The 24,534-nt window shown below is 40.2% G+C and overlaps 1 protein-coding gene across 2 annotated transcripts in view; it reads left to right on the top strand.

Moving 5' to 3' along the window:
- The window catches only part of LOC105475632 (caveolin 1), a 36,568-nt gene extending 14,837 nt beyond the window's left edge, over positions 1-21,731 (top strand). For both annotated transcript variants that reach the window (XM_011731065.2, XM_011731061.2), the window contains exon 3: positions 19,530-21,731. In XM_011731065.2, the coding sequence (XP_011729367.1) occupies positions 19,530-19,871 (342 nt within the window). In that variant the 3' untranslated portion in view covers positions 19,872-21,731. The remainder of the gene's footprint in view (positions 1-19,529) is intronic.
- The last annotated feature ends 2,803 nt before the right edge of the window (positions 21,732-24,534 follow it).

The following is a 24,534-nucleotide window of genomic DNA, read 5'->3' as shown; positions in this document are numbered from 1 at the left end:
GCATTGTCCTTAAGAGTGTGTAGGCTGGGGGCCTGGGTCTCTGGCCACAGGAGAACTCCCCTGGCAAGGGAGGGGTGAAAGGATTGCCTGTTGAATCCCCCATCTATCCCCACACTATGGAAAGATTGAGAGGAATGACTAGATCAGGGAATGGCCCGAAAGAAAAATCCAAAACCTCCCATCCCTGGATGAAGCCACAGGTTTGAGAAACCCAAGCCTCTGCTTCCTTCTCTTTGGCTTTACTACTTCTACATTCAAGTACACAGAGCTCTGAGATTTTGTGTGCTGGGAGGTGATAACTGTTAGCCCACTATTCCAATAGCGCAGAAATTTCTCTTTGCCTCAGAAGTGGTTTCTCATAGATCTCAGATCTCTTTTCAGGAAAAAGATAAAAAAAAACAACAACAATAACAACACATTAATGACTCTGAAAGAGTCAGACACCATTAATTCCATTATTGGTGTCTGTGCCAAGTGAAATGAACATCAGCTCTTTTCCCAGATATGTTTCCTTCTTTTGTCTCCTATAATAAAAGATGATTTTACTGTAATAATATAAGACTCTTCAATTTTACCCCAAATAGCCTTCCTATCAACTGGCTAAGTATAAAATACCAGGATCGTTATTCAGTTGAGAATAGATATAACTAGGAAGTAGCCATCAAAAAAGAGTGATGAAATGCATTGTGGATTAGGGATGTAACTTGGTATCTAACATACAGCCAGAACCACAGTCATAGCACACTTAATATTTTATCAGAAACTTGCGTGAACAAGCTAAGAGGACTCTCAACTTAAAAATGACACCAATTAAAATGACCTTGTTAACATTTATGATAAAAATAATAGCAAAGTGACTTAGACAAATTACAATAGCCCATAAAAATAAGATAAAGTTCAATACAAAGTAAGATGATGTTAAAAGACTTGAAATAAAACAGATATATTAAGTAGGCAACAAATAGGTAAGCATATAAAAATAAGAAGAGACCAGAATAGGGTTGTCATTTTTGTGGGAGCCTGTGATGTGGAAAACCAAGGTGCCTGGTGAGTATAATGGATATGGAAACTCCCCTTGTAATAATTCCACAGCCCCAAGGGGCCAAGGTCTCCAGGCTGAGTCACTATTATAAACACACCCATAGGTGAATCCACATGCCATAGCTCCTTGAGTAAGTGGTGACTCAAATTAGGTCTGAAAAATAAGCATATAAATAATTATAATAATAATTTAAAAGAAGCACAGTGAAATATTTAAAGTCGTGTCACATACAAGATTCTCTACGTCATCTGCTATTGGTCAGACTCATTCAGAATAGGTTCCTGCTTTGATCTTAAGAGGGAGGTAGAGATTCTGGAGAAGCCCTAGGAAAGAGCAAAAGGAATAAGGAGCCAAGAAGAAACCCCAGGTAAGGCTCAGGAGGGACTGTTTCGTGTAGGTGATTTATTGGAAGGGTTAGAAGGAAACATGGAATGGCAATTATCTTTGGTTATTGTCAGGTTAGTATGAGACTTACAAGAAAAGCACTGCTCAGACGCAATCACCATTCAAGATAAGAAATAAGAGGGAAGGCTAGCACACTTAGCTTTTTATTTAGAAAAGTGTTAGGTAGGCTGAGCATGGAGGCTCACTCCTATAATCCCAGCACTTTGGGAGGCCAAGGCAGATAGATGGCTTGAGCCCAGAAGCTTGAGACCAGCCTGGACAACATGATGAAACCTCATCTCTACAAAAAATACAAAGATTAGCCGGGCATGATGGCATGCACCTGTAGTCCCAGCTACTTGGGGGGTTGAGAGGTGGGAAGATTGCTTGAGCCCAGGAAGTCGAGGCTGCAGTGAGCCATGATTGTGCCACTGCATGTCAGCCTGGGCGACAGAGTGAGACGCTGTCTCAAAAAAAAAAAAAAAAAGAAAAGAAAAGAAAAGAAAAAAAAGTGTTAGGTGACATGAGAGAACTTCCAAGTAATAAGAGTGGCTAATCCCAGGAATGTGTCACCAGAGGTTATTTTGTAATGGTCATGTGTTAAATTCTTTGTCTATATAACTTCTCAAATCCTTCTGCCTCTACCATTATAGTGTGGTGCAAAACAGCCTTCACACACAGCTCATAGTTAAACATAGACATACACATGAACACTTTCCCCTATGCCAGCAGGATACCTCGTTTGTTTAGAGGCAAAGAGGAATTGATGTGGCATTGTTTCAATCAGTGGCTGAAAATGCAAGTGGTAAACATTGAAAAATAGAACACTGCAAAATGCATGCATTGTATATACCAAAAGGTCAGCATGAAGCATTATCTGTATGGCAAGCCTGCCCATCCACTCCCTCCTACACATTGCATATTCACACAGTTTTGCAGCTTGTATAAACCCCTATTGTGATAGAAACTCATGAAAGAGTGTGGCCTCTGCAAAAGCTGGCTGTTCTGTGAATTTAGGCCAGTGGTTCTTCACCCTGGCTGCAAATCATCTGCAGAACATTTAAAAACACTGTTTTAAACACCCTAGTTCTAGAAATTCTGATTTAATTGGTCTATGGTGGGGCCCAGAATCCTGTATTCTTTTCTTAAGGTTCTCAGGTGCTGCTAATGTATAGTGAGAATTGGGTCTGGTTTAGACTCTCAGAATGTTTTAATAATAAAACACTATCATGACAAGACTTTCAGGACCTTCAGGGCCACAGTGGGGTAGTTGTCATTTCACTAGGTCCTCATTTGGGGAGGTCCTTGGCATTTTTATTGGAATACAATATTTGTCACTCAAATTTCTATTACAAAAAAATTCTTTCTTGCACACTGCTTTAGCAACTGCATGAGATATGCTTTGTATATAGCACAAATCTCATATCACTTATGTAATCCAGCTCTGTGGTTCCTTCCTTTCCTTTGCCTGTTTATTTTTAATTCTTCCTAAGAGGAAGCTTAGCCAGTTAGAACACCAGAGTATCATCCCCTTCCCCCTTTTCCCACCTGAGTTCATGGCTTAGACATACTAGGAATGAAGCTGACAACATGCACTAGTTTTTTTCCAAATCATGCAGCAAAATTCCCAAAGTGCCAGTGACCTCAGAGATCTTCCCAGGGCCCAGGGACAGGCAGACATCATTCTTTCTCCAGCTCCTGGCACAGAAAAGAGACCTTAAGTTACTGAGAAGATACTGGTCACTCCTCAGAGCAGATAAGGAAACTGAGCCTCAGAATAAAGGACTGAATTCCAGTCCTTTCTTGAACATGGACCTCCAGGGTTATATTGGGCCTTGGAAAAGGCACTTACACTCTGGACAGCAGTTTCTTCAAATCAAGAGGTAGAAGCAGACAGTGTCTAAGTTGCCTTTATTTATAAAATTCTGCGATTCCAGTTGACCAGTATTCATACAAGAGGCAAAGCCTGTAAGAGTGCAGAAAGCCCACACAAAGAGACAGTGGAAAACCTCTCATCCGTAGTATTTTTATTACCCTCTTCCTAGGTTTTACCAGTTGGCATCCTCACTGTCGATATTCAGACTGTGGTATTAATTAAATCATCTTTGAAATACTGAGCTATCAACCGATGGCGTGCTGAATGCAAATGGACCACAAATAAATATTTGGTACTGAAGAAGATCAAGAGCTGGAGTTCATTTCCTGTTCTGATCTGGGCTCAGAGCTCTGTGGTCTTCCCTCTATCATCCTTGCGGCAAAATTGTTTGTATGTGTTCTCAGATGGATCAGAAAATCATTTCCAAAGTGGGCTACAAACTTTCAGGTTTTTGTTTTTTAAGTTTTCTGGGTTTTTTTGTTTGTTTGTTTGTTTGTTTTTGCAACCAGCCAATTCATCTTAGTTCACATGACAGAGAAGTGCATAATTACTTGCAACTTTAGTTAGAGCAGTGGTCTTAAGAAGATCTAGCTAAATAAAAAGTGCTCAGACTTTCTGAGTGCTGACAGTTGTCAGATTCACCTAGTTCTCATGGCCCCATTTCTACAGTTTTTGTTGTTGTTGTTGTTGTTTTTGACAGCCCATCTGTGAGCAATCGGATCAGATGACTAAGAGCTACAGGGCAGAAACTCTATTACTCACAGTCAAATTTTCCTATTACTCAGCTGTAAAGAGTTTGTTTCTCTCTGACCCATATAAACGTTAGCATTTAGGCCCCTGCATGATTTTAATTCCATCACTTAACACCCCAGCCATATGATTCTGAAGGTAAACATGAAGGCATTTGAATTCCAGACCACCTAAACCTTCTTAAGGAAATCATCATCTCCATGGGTAGAGCTATGCCATAACCTGTAGGTTTTAACTCAGATTTCATGATAAGCAAAAACTGAATTAATTTGTCTTCCATTTGGTTCACCTTTTTACCAAAAGTATGCCTGGATTAGAATAAATAAATTCAATCAGTGAAAGCAATTACTAATTCTTACGCCAGATAATAACACATTCAGAATTCTCCTTTCCCTGGGAGATTTTATCAGGTTCATGTTCTTGCAAACAGGAGAAAGAGAAAAATATAACTTACTAAATAGCAGTATTCACTAATTCATTCATTTATTCAACAGATATCAATTTAGTACCTACTACGTTCCGGGGAGCTTAGAGTCTAGTATCAGAAATAATAACCACACACACAGATACACACACACTCCATTAAATAAGGACGTGATAGGCTAGATGAAAAAATAAAATAAAATAAAAGGTCCAGGTGAGAAAAGTAGGAGGGGGCTAGAAAGAAGTCATTGAAGAAGAAAACATTTAGGTTAAAACATTATGAAGAACGCAAAGTGAGCCAAGTGCAGAGTGCTGAAGGAGTGCTCCAGGCAAAATCAACAGGAAATGGGGAGTCCTTGATGTAGAAAAGGGTTTGGGGAATTGTTCTGCGAGATATACTCAAGATTCCAGTCTGAATTCTAGGGGTTAGTGATTCAGAGAGGCAAGTACGAAAATGACTTCCTCTATTACGTTAAAAGTAAGACAGTGCACCACACCCCTCCTTGGTAATGATTCCTGAGTGAGCCTGAGAAGCCAGAGGCGGTCTCTATTTTATCGGTCAGTTACCCATGGCCAGCTCATTGACCTTGTCCTGGTCCTGTTTCCTCATTTCACTTACTCTATCCTCAAAACGTAGATGCTTCATAAATATTGGGTAAATGAATGAATGAACTCACAAAGTCACAGTACAACAAGCCAAAAGTGCCTGCAATAAATAAACAAGCATTCTAGGCTAGAAATATTTCTCAACTTCAAGTTGTATCTTATTACATTGTATTCTGATTTTCTAGAGCAGTATATCTCAATCAAGGGAAAGTTTTTTTTCTTCCCTTCCAGGGGATATTTGGCATTGTCTGGAGATAGTTTTCATTGTCAGAATTTGGGGGATGCTTCTGGCTCTACTTGGGTAGAGAAACAGGGATGCTTATAATCATCCTACAGTGCACAGGTCAGTACCCCCACCCACACTCCAGTATCGAAGAATCATTGGACCCAAAATGTTAATGGTGTCCAGGTAGAAAAACCCTGTTGTAGAGGTTGGGGACTGCATCTTTTTTTTTTTTTTTTTTTTTTGAGACGGAGTCTCACGCTGTTGCCCAGGCTGGAGTGCAGTGGCGCGATCTCGGCTCACTGCAAGCTCCGCCTCCCGGGTTCCCGCCATTCTCCTGCCTCAGCCTCCTGAGTAGCTGGGACTACAGGCGCCCGCCACCGCGCCCGGCTAATTTTTTGTATTTTTAGTAGAGACGGGGTTTCACTGTGGTCTCGATCTCCTGACCTTGTGATCCGCCCGCCTCGGCCTCCCAAAGTGCTGGGATTACAGGCTTGAGCCACCGCGCCCGGCCAAGGGGACTGCATCTTGACAGCCACATTATACAGCGTATCAAACAATTCTGTATAATGAGCTGTGATTATCCTTGCCTAGACTTTGCAAGAACCCTAGTGTATATCTTTTTCCTCACTTGCCAAGCAATGTTCAAACCTGCAGAGATTTATTTCATTCATTTTCTGTGTGTTTAGTAAACGAACTAGAAGCACTGGAGGAAAAAATATTCCAGCAATGAGGTAAGAGGAAAGCTATTAGTAACCCTAGTTTGACTTAACTGAATAGTAGGAAACAACCTCCGCCATGAGGAAGTGTATTGTAGAAACTGAAAAGATGCTAATGGTGTTTAAAAAGCTCTAGTTCAAACAAATGTGCACGCAGACCAATGGATAGCCTGAAAATGATGACATTTCCGTTTCTTGTGTCTTTGATAGAAAAGAAAGAGCTTTTATTTTCTTTCGTGTGGTAATCATTCAGATTTGTCCCATGACACCCCCAGAAGGTTGAAGAATAACAAACTCCCAAGTGTAAACACAGAATTTAGCAAGGAAACCAGGCTTCTGGATGAATCCCTATAATTGCATGTTTGGATAAAATAAGATTTTCATACATTAAACAAGGTAGGATTTTTCTATCTGGGACAGAACTTTCAACACTTGGAGGGGTTGTGGTTCTTTCTCCTCAAAGATGGCAAACACTGAGTTGTCCCTCCTCTCTGTTCAAGTTCACTAACTAATCACCCAGTATCCATGCTATCGCTGGCCCTTCTGTGGCCTATTTTTATACTGTTCGCTGTTCAATGTCACTTGTTTGGTAACACTCAACATCAACAAGTGCTACCAAATTGACACCAGAGGACAAAAAAGAATCAAGATATGTAGAGCCTGCTTTATACTGAGCCAGCTGCCACTAGATGTTTTTTGTGGTAATGAACACGTGAGGCCATGTGGATGCAAGCGATGGCTCCGGGTTCCCTCAGACTGCTCACAGACAGCTGGTCTGCAGTGCAGTTTTAGGTTCCCACGTGGGAACCCCATAAAAAACAATATGCCAGAAATCCCAAATCCTATCCCTGAGGATCATTTTGGTGACTTCTAAGGGAATGTGTGTGCATTTTCTAGGGCTTCCCTAACAAAGCATTACAAACTGGATGGCCTATAGCTATAGAAATTTCTTGGGGACAAATTTCATGATTCTGGAAGCTAGAGGTCCAAAATCAAGGTGTCAGCAAGGCCATGCTTTTCCTGAAGACTAGAGGGAAGGCCTTCCTTGTCTCTCCTAGGTTCTGGTGGTTTGCTGGCAATCTTTGGCATTCTGTGGATTGCAGCTACATAACTCCACTCTGCCTCCATCGTTAATGGCCTTCTGCCTGTGTGTTTGCATATGGCCATCTTCGTATAAGGACGCCAGTCATATTTGATGAGGGGTCCACCCTACTCCAGTATGACCTCATCTTCACTAACTACATCTGCAATGACCCTATATCCAAATAAAGTCACATCCTGAGTGTCTGGGGATTAGTATTTCAACAGAACTTGTCAAAAGGGACATAATTCAATGCATAACAGGATATGAACTAGAAACAGGTATCTTTGTTATCAGTGTAGGAAGATTTAGCTTAAATTTTCAAAGTAATACAAACCCCAGGAAAACTCATACTCCCTCCTAAGAAGAGCAAAAGATGGAGAAACCCGATGGTTGCCTTCAAACAAAAGGAAAGGAGGAATAAGATGAAAAGGAATTAATCCAAAGCAAAGAGAGTGGCTTATGTGGAATGTCAGGGCAACTTTCTCTGACACATCTGTGCACTCATCAGCTGGGGCATCATCTCCCTGGGGTACATTGGGTCACTGTGTGCCTCATGGTAATAAACTCCAGAAGCCTCATTGACTCGCTAGAGATGAACTCATCCTTCTTGCTTGCTTAATGGCAGAATACAAAATGAGCAGTCACTGACATGGAACGATTTCAGGAATGCCAAAAGGTTCTCCTTTTCCAAAATATCTTTTCCATCTTCCCAATACTGTTACTGACGTCCCTGACACCTCTCCACTTCTGGTTGAGGCACCTGGGCCAGAGCACCTGATGTAGCTCCTGATGTAGCAGGCACTGCCCTAAATGTTTTGCATAAATTAACTCATGCCCAGACAACAACCCTAAGATGTAGGTACTATCATACCACATCTTACAGATAAGAAACTTAGGCACAAAGAGGTTTAGTAGTTTAGATGAGATAACCCTGAGGAGCAGAGATTCGAGCCCAGCCTCCATGCTATTAACCAGGACATCATATTGCCTTTTATACCTGCTCTTCAAAAGCAACACAGTAATGGATTATCACACTCACTCACATCTGAGTGTCACATTTTTCAGATCCGCTCCCCTAGCAGAGAATGAAGCCTAAGCCATCTTTGTTTCTCAAATTGTCCCCCTCAGACCAGCTGCATCAAAATGAGGGGTTGAGGTATAAATGCCTGGACCCTGCCCTCGGAGCACTGATTCATAATCTCAAGGCCCAAGAGTCTGCATTTTAACAAGCATCCCCAGAAATTTCTTAAGTATGCTAATGTATGGGAACCGCTGACACTAACGGAATGGAATAAGGGGAACGTACAATGTTATAGTAAACAGGAAAGGTCATAAAGACATGACAACACAGTGAGGATCCTGGTACCCAATGGTCAGTCAAATGCCCAGGGGCCCTGGCCAGAAGAGAATTAGATTGCTGAGGAGTAAGAGTGATGCTGAATGTGGAGGCCTGAGAGCAGAAGGAAGCCAGCCAGCTACATCCTCTTGCTTGGATCACACACCCTTTCCTTGGTGGAAATGGTCACTTGCAGAGGGAGGCGAGGCATGTTTTACAGTTTGGACGGCAAGTATGGATGTAGACAATAAAAAGCAACCAGAGTGCATGGGTTCAGAAATCCCCATGTGCTTCTGTTTGAATGAGAGGCTTACATAAACAGAACAAGGAGTTTGGGGTGGGGTTAAGGAGAATGGTGTGATAGAGGGAGAGCGAATGAGGAACTGAGAGAGCAAAATCCTAGTTTAGTTCAATCACCGATTACAACCTCCCTGAGGCTCAGTCTCCTAATCTGTAAAATGGGGGAAATCATACCTGTCTTGTAGGTCCTCACACACAGGGCATGATGTGAATCCACTGAGGCATACAGCACTGTGTAACATGAGTTATTGCTATTCCAAGGTCCGTAAAAGGCTCTTGCCTTGGAATATATCTGCCACACCAATGCCTGCAGTCCATTAACGACACATAAAGGACACTGGAGATAATGCTGTCCCTGGTTCTATGCATCCTTCCCACCCACGCCAGAAAAGAAAACACAGTCACCTGAAGTCATTCTAAAGTACGTGTTATGTATATGCTTCTTTTCCTGTACAAACACATATACACAGACACGCACATACACAGACGTGCACATACACAGACACGCACATACACAGACGTGCACATACACAGACACGCACATACACAGACGTGCACGTACACAGACACGCACACACACATGGGAAAACATGAGGAAGAGTGGAGACAAGAGGCACCAAAGGACAAAGTCGCTTTTCTCCCCTGTCCCTTCCCCAGCAGGGCTGGGCCTGGGCTGCTTCTCCTGCTTCCTCCCTGAAGCCCCCTCCTCATCATGTTCCAGTGCATGTCCACCACTTTGGGGCCAAGTCTACACAACTGCAGTGATTCAGGTCATGGGAGAAAACCCAAACAAGCACAAAACATGCTTCAACCTATGTTTTCTAAATTGTTTTTCTTTAAAGGTGAAGACTTCTGAGCTTGAATTATCCCCTTGTCAGTGGGTTTTCCATGCTGTCCAAGTGACCTAAGTGATAATCAACCTCCATTTCATTTTGAGAATGGTTGTGGTATTTTAGAGCTATGGTGAATAAGAAAATCATTTAAAATAAAATGATTTTTATTTATTATTTTATTTATTTTATTTTAAATGAATTTTAAATCATTTAAAATAAAATAGTGGGATAAAAGAGGATGCTAAAAATAAATAAATATATATATCTCAAAATGTGCTTGTAATACCAGGCAAAGAATTAATAAGAGATAATATTATGGTTGGTAAAATGTTATATATGGCTACATCCTTTCAATCGGCATTTATAGTTCCTTTAAACTATGCCTACTTGGTGGGAATTGAACAATGAGAACGCTTGAACACAGAAAGGGGAACATCACACACCGGGGCCTGTTGTGGGATGGGGGGATGGGGGAGGGATAGCATTATGAGATATACCTAATGTGAATGACGAGTTAATGGGTGCAGCACATCAATATGGCACATGTATACATATGTAACAAACCTGCACGTTGTGCACATGTACCCTAGAACTTAAAGTATAAAAAAATAAAATTTGCCTACGAAGAAATATTTATATGCTAATTAACATGTGCATAGTACCACTAGGTATTATAGAGGATACCAGATGTTTGTAGTAGACACAGACCTTGCCCTAAGTCCTGGTCTTGATGCAGTCACTTAGTCAAGTGACCTTCCTTCAGTGGGGAAATAAAGGACTTTACAAAAGACGTAAAAGACAATTCTTAATATAAAAGTGATCTAGATCTTCACAAACTTGTGAAGAGAAGCAGATGAGTGAAATAGGACACTATCAATGTAAAATATTATTCTGAGGCTGCTGTAATGACTGGGAAGCAACAAGAGGGAGGTTATTTCAAAGAGAGAGGCTCTAGGTTCCAAGCTGGATGCTCAGGTCAGTGACTGCGGGTCCCCTCCACACCCATCACCCCACACCCTAACCCTCTTCAGCTGCTCACAAAGGTAGATAAATACCCACTTCCATCCTGAAACCCTGGAAACCCCTGCTTCCACCGGGGGAGGTTACTTAGTATCTGTCACTCCGAGGGAACCAATGTTCAAGCCCAAGAATAAGAGTCAATACTCCTTCCAGAGGTTTACATTTTTCCTAGGGGTCTAGGTGGATATCCCTGGGAACCCCCGTCAACACAGGCATTTACAGTACAATCCAGGCCTCCTGTTTTCAGTAGGGGCCGCAAGAGCACTGCAGCCTTTTCCCCAGAGGTGCCAGTTTGGCCCAGTAAAGATTGCCTCTGAGGAAACACATGGGTATTAGAGCAAAGTTCCTTGTTCTGGTAACATTTAATTGTGCTATTTCTCAACCTCCTCTGCACCCACACACTCACACACAACATTTATTCCACCGACTTCAAAGGAAGCTCAACGTGTTAAAAATATGTGTGGGAACAAACAAGGGAGTTCGAAATTGGTCTAAACCCTCTCTCTGCATTACTGGGTTTGACATATACAGTAGGATTTTACAAGTATGTATTTAATTTTTTTTTAAAGCATTTATGTAGGGTTTAGAATAATGACAATAAATCAGTATTTCTATTGTCCACTTGTGTGTTTTCATAGTAAATAATGGTCATTTATCTTTACCCAGTAATACATATTTATGGGTTTAAATTAGCAAAAGCCTCCCAAAAAGTAGCTCCACTCATTTATCCACTGGTGTCCAGATGCCATCCAGCCCATAAGGAGCTCCCAGAAAGGAGCAGGGGACAAACTAGGGCTGTCAGGAGTGAAGGAGAAAGAATGGCATATGCAAAAAGGAGCTGTAATTAAATCCAAGGGAACATGGCACCATCCAGTCTTTTGCACGAGACAAAGGGCAATCCTGGTAAAAATACAGATCCCCAGGCCCCACCTCCGAGATTCTGATCCGATTCTGAAATGGGGCTGGAGAATCTGGATTTTAACAAGCACCTTCACCAGGTGATCCTTTTGCTGAGAGCCCCTGAGAAACGAGAACCCTGTGCTAGTGCTGAATGGAGCATTACATTCCAGAGTTGAAATCTGGTGATCAGGGCTCCAGATGGAGCTGGCCCTTGGTCTTTGGTGCATGCCTGGGTATAAATCCAAGCCACTTCAGGTATATGGGCTAATACTTCGACCCAAACACTATCTATAGCCTAAATTTTTTCTAATATTCTGTTTGGTATGAATTGTAGAAAGTTGTAAATGCTATATTTCCTTCTCATCTATTTCTGGACTTTGTCCCAGGACCAAATTCCAGGGCATCTGATAGACATTCATTGCATACATTTTTCTGTAAACATGAGAACTGAACTGTCTAATAGAAAAGGGCAAGAAAGTAGAAAATAAGAAATCATCATCAAAAGTGGTTTGTTTTGGAATTATATTAATTGTCTAGCTGCATAACAAATCACCCTCAAAACTGAGTCGCTTAGAACAACAAACATTGATCCTCCACAGTTTCTGTGTGTTAGGAATCAAAGTGATTTAATTTAATGGTTCTGCTCAGGGTCTCTCAGGGGCTGCAATCCAGGTCTCAGGCTTGGGGTCCTCTCAAGGCTGAGCTGGGGAAAGATCCATGTCTAAGCACACTCACGTGGCCAATGGTGGGATTCGGTTCTTCTTAGGCTGTCAGACTGAGAGCCTCCGTGTCCCAATGGCTGTTAGCCAGATCCCTCTCTCAGTTCCTTTCCACATGGGCCTCTCCACAGGGCAACTCACAACATGGCAGCTGCTTTCCAGTAGAGCAAGCAAGTGAGAGAACAAGAAAGGCAAGCAAGGTGAATGTCCCAGTCTTTTGTAACCTTATCTCAGAAGTGTTACCCCATCACTTTTGCCATGTTTTATTATTTAGAAGCAAATCACTAAGTCCAGCCCACACGTAGAGGGATGGCATTATGCAAGGGAATGAACACCAGCAGAGAGGGTCATTGATATCCATCTTAGATGCTGTCTATTGCATCTAAGCGTGATTTTTCTAAATGAAAAGAATATATTAATTTGTCACAGTCTTAGTTGATGTACCATCCCATTTGTGCTTTGCTAAAACTTCTATCAATGTAAAGCAAACATTTTCTGATACAGTTTAGGCAGGCAGTTTATTGTGGTAATAGAGTCCAGTAGTGTTGAAAAGATATGTTGAGGTCAGAAATTAAGCTCATGTTTCTAAAAGAGGAAATGTATGACTAACATGCAAGCCAACAGGAAAGAGTGCTTTAAGAATGCTTTCTGCTACAGGTAACTAAAAACCTAAACAGCTGTGGCTTAAAAATAAAGGTATATCTATGTCACATAAGCAGAAGTCTAGGGGTGGGCAGCTGCTGGCCTTGCTTCAGTAGCTTGATAATGGCAAAAGCAGCATCTTTTCTGTTTTCTGGGCCTTCTAATCATGCATGTCACCTCACAATCACAACATAGGCAATACCTCATATTCAAAGCAGGATGAAAAGGGCAAAGAGTCACGCCATATGCCTCTACAAAGCTTTCCTGGAAGTCCCCTCTAGCAGATTTCATTGGCCAGAACTGAGTCACATGCCTGCCTTAAACCAATCACTCACCAAGAAGACTAACATTATCATGGCAAGTCTAAACCAACTATGACTCATCTCTGAAATCAAAGGATTATTACCATTACTCGAATCCATCAGGATCCTGCTGGCAGAGAAGTGAGAATGTAAATTTTGGGCAGGCAACAAACAAGTCTTCTGTAAACATCATATGTGTTGTTTTTTATGTGTTCTATATACCCAGTACAATCACAATTTCCAATAGCAGTCTAAAAAGGTATTTTCCAATAGAAACATAATGTGTAAGATCATTACTTATGAAATCTCAAATGTACTTAGGTTTTCTTCTTGAAAATTCCTTATTCAAAATAAAATGTCCAGATTTTGAAACCCAGAAAAGATTCTATATTTTAAAAATCCTGTGCACATGTAAACTGTTTTTCAAATATTGCCTTCAGATACATTGAACAGAATGAAATCTGAGATTTACTGCATCAGCCAAGTATTATCAAAACACAACAAGACAGATTGCTTTTCTTGACGTCTGCTGCTTGATTTGTGTTAATTCATGTTTCTGAAATTGTAGTATCATAAGCCAATGCTGCACAAAGGTATTTCATGTCATTTATAAAAATCTAGAAATATAAACTGTTAACTCCTTATAAAGTGTCTGCTGAGACACAAAAATATCATGAAGTGCATTTATGTCTTTCATCTTTAGGTCTGCATAATAATTCTCTCCAGAAGGCCAAACTTGTTCCATAAATTACAGAACAGAAAGTTGGTTGTTGGAGGAGTAGCTCAGCCTCATCTGAGGCATCCCACTCTGAGAAACTAATGGCACCTACACCTCCTGAGCATTGAGGTTTTAAGCAAATTCTTAATTCTTGTTCCGCTCAAACTCTAAGTGAGCACATAAAGTGCTGCTCCAAGCAAGACCGGCCCTTGTAGAAGGGCAAGTGGAGTGAGTACCCTAGGAAACGGGACTTGGGAGTGATTGTTTCAATGAGAGATAAATCAAACTGATGCTAAATGTGAACAACGAACCCATTAGGGATTGTGAGAAAGTGACACCATCATCCACTCAACAATAAACCTGTGGGACCTCATGATAGCCTGAGGATGTTGAATTTCAGGCGCAGGTATCCAGAATGTAGCACCTAGACTGATCAAGTCTGTGTGATGATAGCAAGCAGCAGTGGAAGAGCCCAGGAGGGTTCCTAAGCCTAAACTGCAATCCAGTGCTGCCTTTAAATGGGAAGGTATACTTGGTCCAGTCATCTGACAACTTTGGTCTTCAATTTCTCTATCTCAAATGTGACTCTATTGCTTTAAGAATCCCTTTAGCTTTAAATATCTGTGAATCTGCTGAAGCAGGTGTGCTTTGATTGATGTGGAACTCTGAACTCCCTTAAATACAATGACCAATTATTTAGCTGAACTTTGTTGGATTCAGTGCATTCTGAATACATGTCAAAATATACTTGGATTTGTAAAAAATATTCCTTTCTGTTTTTTTTTTACCATGAATAGATGTACAAAAATGTCTGTGTTCACACTGTAGAATGGACATTTCTCGTAAACTCACACAAAGATACTTTCAAGTCAATGCCTTAGAAAGCAATGAGAGATTTAAAGGAGACCTAGAGATATAAATGGAGTAGACAGAGAAGGTATGTGGGGAGGGTGATGTAACTTCCTAGGGAAAAAGTGTGAAGCACAAGGCTGGACATAGACCTGGGAATCAGGAAATTAGAGTTCTAATAGCAGCTTTTCCATTGATTCACTTGGGATCTTGAGAATGTCTGTCTCATTTTAATTGTTCTGGGCCTCGGTTTCCAAATCTGTCAATTAGCATGAGAGTCCCTGGCTGGGTGCCCAGGATTGTGAGAACATACTGTTCAGAGCCATAAAAATACAATCAGTGCCAATAATGTACTAGTACCAGTACCTAGGATGCAAAACATCCTAGGTACTAGATGTCCTAACTTAAAGTGGAAACATTAAAAAGAGTAATTATTTTAATGATCAAAATGGGAATATTTTAGGAAGCATATCTATCTGGGTGAAAATTAAGTAAATAAGACAATTGTAAAGGAGGCTTGTGGTCTCAGGAATACAAAGGCAAAAAGAGCACAGACTTGAAATATAACAAGTTCTAGCTTTGTCACTTATCATCTCTGTGACCTTGGATAATTTCTTACCCCCCAGCAGTATTCTCATCTGTAAAGTGGGAAGAATGACATGCACTTCAGTGGGTTGTGGTGAAGACTACTACAAGTGGAAATTAGCTCTTTTGAGCCACTGGTGGGGTTTAAATTCACAGTCCTTATGTGCTTTGCAGCTGATAGTTCCTCTTATTACAATTGTCTATTTAAAAACCGAGTCACAGCCTGGTGCAGTGGCTCACTTCTGTAATCCCAACACTTTGGGAGGCCAAGACAGGAGAATTGCTTGAGCTCAGGTGTTCAAGATCAGCCTAGGAAACATAGTGAGACCTTCTCATCTCTACAAAAAAAAAAAAAAAAAAAAAAAATTAGCCAGTGATGCATGGCTGTAGTCCCAGCTATTCTGGGGGCTGAGGTGGGAGGATCACTTGAGCCCAGGAGGTCAAGACTACAGTGGGTGGTGATCGTGCCACTCACTCTAGCCTGGGTGACAGAGGAAGACCCTGTTGAAAGACAGAAAAACAGAAAGACAAAGAAAGAAAGAAAGAGAGAGAGAGAGAGAGAGAGAGAGAGAGAAGGAAAGAAAGAGAAAGAAAGAAAGAAAGAAAGAAAAAGAAAGAAAGAAAGAAAGAAAGAAAGAAGGAAGGAAGGAAGGAAGGAAGGAAGGAAGGAAGGAAGGAAGGAAGGAAGGAAGGAAGGAAGGAAGGAAGGAAAGAAAGAAAGAAAGAAAGAAAGAAAGAAAGAAAGAAAGAAAGAAAGAAAGAAAGAAAGAAAGAAAGAAGGAAGGAAGGAAAGAGAGAGAGAAAGAAAGAGAAAAGAAAAAAGAAAAGAGAAAAGAAAAGAAAGGAAGGAGGGAGGGAAGGAAAGGAGAAAGAGAGAGAGAAAGAGAGGAAAGAAAGAAAGAGAAAGTAAGAGAGAGAGAGAGAAGGAAGGAAGGAAGGCCGGCCTAGTCACCAAAAGCAAGAAATTTTTTTAAATGCTACTATCTATTGGGCATTTACTAATCATATTGCTATGCTCTGCACCCATACTAAGTACTTTATATAAATTATCTCATGTACTGCTCTAAAACTAATTACTGCTGTGTAAATGGAGGTAAAAAGAAACTAAGCTTTATTTCTGACTCTATTGTTCCTTTAACTGGTGTTGCTTTCTTTCTCAGCTGCACCTAATTGGCTGTAATTTTAGTTTTCTTTTAAACTGCCTTAAATATTCAAGACTAAGCAGCAATAACTAACTGAATATATTTATATAACATGTTATTTTTGTCATGTTGCTTTCCACCACTGGAGACCTGCTCTAAATTCACTTGGACATTTGAGGATAAATCATGCTCACTAGCAGTTTCTGAAAATGCAGTTTCACTGAAAATACAGGCATCAGAAATTTTGTAAGCAACTTAAAAGAAAGTATAAGAATCTCCAATGTATTCATTGAAAAATAATTTGAATTTATGCTTAGAAAAATAGAATTATTATTAAGAAATCTTACATACTCATGTTTATAAATATCTTCACTAAAGACCAATTGTATATATGGCGTAACACTGTCCTCAAAGAACATGCCGTGAGAATTGTTGCAGTTACCAGAGGGTTAAATTTGGCTAACTCATTTTTATTAATGTGCCTTTTAATTATGAAATAGCATACTCACCTTAGAGAAAATTTGAAAAACATTTTTGTAAAGTGGTGCAATATTGAAGAAAGTTGATAACTTTCAGGCCAGATTTAAACCTCAAATCTACCTCTCATTTACCTGGACAACTCATTAGCATTTCTGAACCTCACATTTTTTCTATAAAGTGAGAATACTATGTTACAGAGTTGTTGTCAGTTAAATGAGAATGGTGTCTGATCATAATAACCAGCCAACAACTGTTCACAACTCTTCCCCTCCTAGGAAAAGGATCTCAAGGCAGACCTGCTTCGGGTCTGCTCTATAAAGGGGTAGGAATCCTCTGCTCCCAGTAAATTGCTTCCTGACCTTCTTTGGTAACAGACTATTTTTAATAAAAGTGATGGATCATTTCCCATTATACAGTCAAAATGTGTGTACCCATCTCAGGGCAGTCATGGGTGACCATTGCCCATCTTTTGACCCCAGATTAAGAACACCTGCTGTACTATTTTAATTCTGCCTTCAAATCCTCTTACAAAACAAGGACATCTTTAAAAAATAAAATTCTTTAGGTGTCTTGCGGTTAAATGCAGGGAAACCACAGCCCCTTATTTTTGATAGTTTTGGGAAGAATGCAGTGTCAGAACACAAACCCATAATAGACAAATAATTTGCACAGAAACTTCATAAAAGTATTGACCTGATTTGCCACCTTTTAAAACACACAAGTAAATGTTTACCCTGTGTCTAGATCCAAATGGGTGAAGAAAAAATGAGTGACAATAAATCTACTTAAGCTCACTTACATAATTGTGGCCATACCGTTTTTTTCACATTACATTATTAGAACATTGGACAATAAGTCAAGAAACAGAATGTTCTACAAAGTAAACTTTAAAAATTGGTAAGCATCATGTACTTTTTCCAGAAGACATTTTATTTTGTTGAATCAAAGGTGGCTTTTTGGCACTGAGCAGCTCCATGGAGTCATGGCAGTCCTTATTCCCTAATCCTGAGCCTGCCTGTCGCTGCTGGCAGTCATCCACTTGTTTGGATTTCAAACTGCATTAAATCCCTTCCTATAGCTGTCACTGCCAAGCAGTTGCACTGGCTCTGTCCTACCTTTCTGTTGGTCATTCTGTTTTTAATCCTATGCTTCAGTGTAGTTTATATAAACCTTTACAGAGGGATAAAACTTCCTGTAATTAATCGTTTGGGTGAACGTGTACTTGGGAGAGCTATTGGCAAAGGGGCCAAATTTGCATTCCAGCTCCTTTCATCCCCACCCTTGAGGTAACCAAGTCCTGTGGATTCTTCCCTTAGCATCTCTGGAACCTTCTTTTCTTTTCTTTTCTTTTCTTTTCTTTTCTTTTCTTTTCTTTATGACCACCTTTCCAGTCTTGGCCCTTCAAACTTGAGTGACAACAAGTCTCCCTGCCTTGAGTCTCTTTCCTCCTTCTCCCACCGTGCATACGGTTGTCAAACTCATCTTGATAAACTAGTATATCGATTGTGGCTACACTCCCCTGCTCCCACATCTTCCATAGACCCCACTGTCTGTAAAATAATATTCAGTCTGTCTCAACCCATCTTTCCAGACTTGGTGACACAGGTCTACTCTGCCTGAGACACTCGCTGTGACACCCTTGCTTGTTCCTGGGGCTTTGACACATTTCCAAGGTCCCTTTCTTCTTCCTCTCCAAATCATACCCAATTGCCCAAGCCCTGCTCAAATCTCCCCCCTCATGAAGCCTTCTTGATGCCTCCCAGCTCACCATGATCTAATTTCCTGAAGTAATTATGCTAACTGGACATTTGAAGAATTATTAACCAATTATGAACTAACTGCCCCTTAACATTGCATGTGTAGTTGTCTTCAAAGGCTGTTAAATTATGTCATGTTCATTACATTGTACTGAGTGCCTTGTATCCTTATCCATGTTTGGGGGTTTTACTTTAAGTCAAGAAATTTAATCACATCCATTTGGTTTTCTCTAGAGCTGCAGTTCTCAACCTTTTGTGTGGTAGAGACACACCTAGAGAACATGTTAAAAAAATCTCCTGGGTTCCACCCTTGAGAGAAAATAAGGTCCAAGGGGAACCCAAATATCTGTGCTTCAGGTCAGCTTAGTGGCTCATCCTATTATACCAATTCCTCGGAAGGCCAAGGTGGGTGGATTCCTTGATCTCAGGAGTTCAAGACCAGCCTGGGCAAAATAGTGAGACTCCATCTCTTAAAACAAAACTTGGAGAAAAAAAAAGGATTAGCCCAGTGTGGTGGCATGCACCTGTGGTCCCAGCTACTTAAGAGGCTGAGGTAGGCAGATTGCTTGAGCCTGGGAAGTCGAAGCTGCAGTGAGCCATGATCATGCCACTGCACTCCAGCCTGGGTGACAGAGCAAGACCTTGTCTCAAAAAAATAAAAATGAAAAAATCTGTGTTTCCAAGTTCCAAGTGATGCTGATGCTGCTGGTTGCCTTTAAGCATCTCACAAAGAACGAACTCATAAATGCTAATACAGTATATGTCTATGGATACTGAATAGTGGGTTTTTTCTCTTTTCTTCTATTCTGTGCTCATGTTCTGTCACTTCTTCCTTTTAGATTGACTTTGAAGATGTGATTGCAGAACCAGAAGGGACACACAGTTTCGATGGCATTTGGAAGGCCAGCTTCACCACCTTCACTGTGACGAAATACTGGTTTTACCGCTTGCTGTCTGCCCTCTTTGGCATCCCAATGGCGCTCATCTGGGGCATTTACTTCGCCATTCTCTCTTTCCTGCACATCTGGGCAGTTGTACCATGCATTAAGAGCTTCCTGATTGAGATTCAGTGCATCAGCCGTGTCTATTCCATCTACGTCCACACCGTCTGTGACCCACTCTTTGAAGCTGTTGGGAAAATATTCAGCAATGTCCGCATCAACTTGCAGAAAGAAATATGAATGACATTTCAAGGATAGAAGTATACCTGATTTTTTTTCCTTTTAATTTTCCTGGTGCCAATTTCAAGTTTCAACTTGCTAATACAGCAACAATTTATGAATGAATTGTCTTGGTTGAGAACAAAAAGATCACTTTCTCAGTTTTCATAAGTATTATGTCTCTTCTGAGCTATTTCATCTATTTTTGGCAGTCTGAATTTTTAAAACCCATTTAAATTTTTTTCCTTACCATTTTATTTGCATGTGGATCAACCATCGCTTTATTGGCTGAGATATGAACATATTATTGAAAGGTAATTTGAGAGAAATATGAAGAACTGAGGAGAAAAAAAAAAAGAACCAACAACCTCAACTGCCTACTCTAAAATGTTGGTCATTTTATGTTAAGGGAAGAATTCCAGGGTATGCCATGGAGTGTACAAGTATGTGGGCAGATTTTCAGCAAACTCTTTTCCCATCGTTTAAGGAGTTAGTGGATTACTGCCATTCCTTCCATAATCCAGCATAATCTTCTGCCTTCTCATGATCCAACTAATGCCTTACTCTTCTTGAAATTTTAACCTATGATATTTTCTGTGCCTGAATATTTGTTCTATAGATAACGAGAACTAAGTGCCTTCCTGTTTTTCACATTTTCCTTTTCAAACAGGGTCTAACTCAGCAACTTGCATTAGGTCAGCAGCCTCCCTGAAGACCAAAATTAGAATATCCATGACCTAGTTTTCCATGAGTGTTTCTGACTCTGAGCTACAGAGTCTGGTGAAGCTCACGTCTGGGCTTCATCAGGCAACATCTTTATCCATAGTGAGTATGGTCAACACTAGCCCGATGAAATGAATTAAAGTGGACCAATAGGACTGAGCCCTCTGTGGGCTGGCAGGCCTGGAAGCCAGCTTTCCCTGCCTCTCATCAGCTGAATGAGGTCAGCATGTCTATTCAGCTTCGTTTATTTTCAAGAATAATCACGCTTTCCTGAATCCAAACTAATCCATCACCGGGGTGGTTTAGTGGTTCAACATTGTGTTCCCTTTTCAGCTGATCAGTGGGCCTCCAGGGAGGGGCCCTAAAACGGAGGCCATTGTGTGAGCCTATCAGAGTTGCTGCAAACGTGACCCCTGCTCAGTAAAGCGCTTGTAACCGTCTGTTATGCTGTGACACATGGCCCCTCCTGCTGCCAGGAGCTTTGGACCTAATCCAAGCGTCCCTTTGCCCAGAAAGAAAATGGGGGAGGAGGCAGTAATAAAAAGATTGAAGTAGTTTTGCTGGAATAAGTTCAAATTCTTCTGAACTCAAACTGAGGAATTTCACCTGTAAACCTGAGTCATACAGAAAGCTGCCTGGTATATCCAAAAGCTTTTTATTCCTCCTGCTCATATTGTGATTCTGCCCTTGGGGACTTTTCTTAAACCTTCAGTTATGCTTTTATTTTTTTTTTCATACACTTATTGGAACTCCGCTTGATTTTTGCCTCTTCCAGTTTTCCTGACACTTTAATTACCAACCTGTTACCTACTTTGACTTTTTTGCATTTAAAACAGACACTGGCATGGATATAGTTTTACTTTTAAACTGTGTACATAACTGAAAATGTGCTATACTGCATACTTTTTAAATGTAAAGATATTTTTATCTTTATATGAAGAAAATCACTTAGGAAATGGCTTTGTGATTCAGTCTGTAAACTGTGTATTCCAAGACATGTCTGTTCTACATAGATGCTTAGTCCCTCATGCAAATCAATTACTGGTCCAAAAGATTGCTGAAATTTTATATGCTTACTGATATATTTTACAATATTTTTTATCATGCATGTCCTATAAAGGTTACAAGCCTGCACAATAAAAATGTTTAACAGTTAAACAGTCAACTTTTACTATTTTTTCCCAAAACAGGTGTTTACATGTCAGCGTCTATGTGTGTCTATGTATTTGTAGGTAGTGAACATGTGCATAGTGTGTGTACGTGTTTGTATGTATTTGTGGGGGGTAATAGTCTCCCACTTTAAAATTATTGCAGAGTCACTCAGGATATTTCTGCTAAGGTCATCACCATTTATGAGTTACTTCAGATAAAAGTTATAATTAATAACAAAGTTTTTTAGCAATTTGCCCAATGTTTTATATGTCATCTAATTTGAGCCCCCAGCAAGCTTGTGTTATGGATATTAATACTCTCACTTGGTGAATGACACAATTTGCATTCGGGGCCAATGCCTTGAAGTCTGCCATGTCTTAACTGGGTTTTAAAGAGGTATTTTGCAGTCTCAATTTATGTTTGTTGCTTAGTTAAGTTTACATTCAGGACTTCTATATTAGGGTTCTCCAGAGAAAGAAAACCAATAGGAGATAGAAGGAGATGATAGATAGATAGATAGATAGATAGATAGATAGATAGATAGATAGATAATAGATAGGATAGAGATAAAGAGAGAGATGAAGATAGAGATAGATAGAGATGGACATGGAGATGGAGATAGAGAGATGGAGATAGATACATATATAGAGATGGAGATAGAGATATATAGGGACAGATAGAGAGAGAGATAGAAATAGAGATAGAGATAGATGGAGAATGAGATAGAGATATATAGGGATATATACAGACAGAGATAGAAATAGATGTATATCTAGAGATGGAGCTACAGGTAGAGATAGATGGAGATGATGAGAAAGAGATAGATGGAGATGATAGGGATAGAGATAGAAACAGATGGAGATGATAGAGATAGATAGAGATAGATGGAGATGATAGAGAGCAAGAGTTTTATTATAAGGAACTGGCTCACAGGATTATGGAGGCTGACAAGTTCCCAAGTCTGCAGGGTGAGTCAGCAAGCTGGGAACCCAGGAGAGCTGATGATGTAGTTCCAGTCCAACATCAGCAGGCTCAGGAGCCAGGAAAAGCTGCTATTTTAGACCAAATCCAAGGGCAGGAAAAAAAATTCAATGTTCCAGTTTGAAGGCAGTCAAGCAGAAGGAATTCTCTCTTACTTGGTGGTCAGGGTCAGGGTCAGCTTATTCTATGCAAGCCTTCAACTGATTAGATGAGGCCCACCCAGATTAGGGAGGGCAATCTGCCTTACTCTGTCTATAAATATTAATCTTATCCAAAAGCACCCTCAAAGAAACATTCAGAATAATATGTGACCAAACATATGGACACCCCATGACCCCGTCAAGCTGACACAAAAAGTCAATCATCACAGCTTCCAATCCAGTTCCATCTACAAAAATAACTATATGGTTTTGGACAATTTTACTCCATATTGGTAATAAATAGCTTCATACATCACATATTTAGCCTGTAATCCTAGCAGTTTGGAAGCCTGAGGTTGAGACTGGAGGATCAATTGAGGCCAGGAGTTCATACCAGCCTTGACAACATAGTGAGACCATCAGAAAGAGAAAAGGAAACAAGGAAGGAAAGAAAGAAGGAAGGAAGGAAGGAAGGAAGGAAGGAAGGAAGGAAGGAAGGAAGGAAGGAAGGAAGGAAGGAAGGAAGGGAGGGAGGGAGGGAGGGAGGGAGGGAGGGAGGGAGGGAGGGAGGGAAGGAAAGAAACAAGGAAGGAAGGAAAGAAAAGAGAGGAAAAGAGAAGAAAGGAAAGGAAGGAAAGAAAGAAAAAGAGATAGGAAGGAAGGAAGGAGGGAAGGAAGGAAGGAAGGTAGGAAGGAAGGAAGGAAGGAAGGAAGGAAGGAAGGAAGGAAGGAAGGAAGGAAGGAAGGAAGGAAGGAAGGAAGGTCTCATACCTTCCCTGATGTGGGTGCTAATAGTCAAACGTTATATGTTTTAATTTATAATCCATATTTTTGACAGTGGGTGGATGGGAGAAGTAAAGAAAGGCACCCTTAACGTAACACAGAAGGCTGAAATCATAAAATAAAAGGTCATGGCAATAAACACATAAAATATCAAACTTCTATATATCAAAAACAGTAGAAACAAATACAAAACAAATGATAAAGACTGATAACAGAAAGATTTGAATGCATAGCATTATAATATACTTAAAAATACAGAGAACTTTCATACATTAAGAAAAAGATGAATAATAAGCAAAGATAGTTCACAAAAGAAGTACACAACAATCATACAAAAACTTATACTCACTAGGAATGAAATAGTAAGAGTTAAAGCAATGAGACATTATTTTCACCTAAATCTGCAGAGATGGAAAACAAAAGTAATGTCTATGCTGGTGAAGATGCAGGCGAGTGGGCACACTCATTCATTGCATCTGTGAGAGTAACTGGAATAAGCCATTTGGAAGACAATTAAATGCACACATGATATATCCCACAATTCCTCTTACTAAATAAAAATAATAGAGGCATACCAAGGTTCATCATCATAGATGTTCATTATTTTATTGTCAGTAGCATAATACATTGGAAACAACATAAATATTCAAAACAACCAAATCGGTTAAATAAATTATGGTATATGCATTTAACAGACTTCTATTAACTTTTAAATATTGGATGGAATAGAATATTTAATGACATGGAAATACGTTCATAGCATGATGTTAACTTTAATAGTAAAACTTAAAAATTGTGTGTAGGATATACTGCTATTTTTTGTTTAAAATTTGGGGGTGAGTGGATTTAAAGAATTGTGTCATTTCTGAGCTTCTGCCAAATACTTTACAGACATTATTGCAAAC

This window comes from Macaca nemestrina, chromosome 4 (assembly GCF_043159975.1).
Source record: "Macaca nemestrina isolate mMacNem1 chromosome 4, mMacNem.hap1, whole genome shotgun sequence".
Taxonomy (NCBI): domain Eukaryota; kingdom Metazoa; phylum Chordata; class Mammalia; order Primates; family Cercopithecidae; genus Macaca; species Macaca nemestrina.
This window is presented reverse-complemented; position numbering and strand designations above follow the sequence as displayed.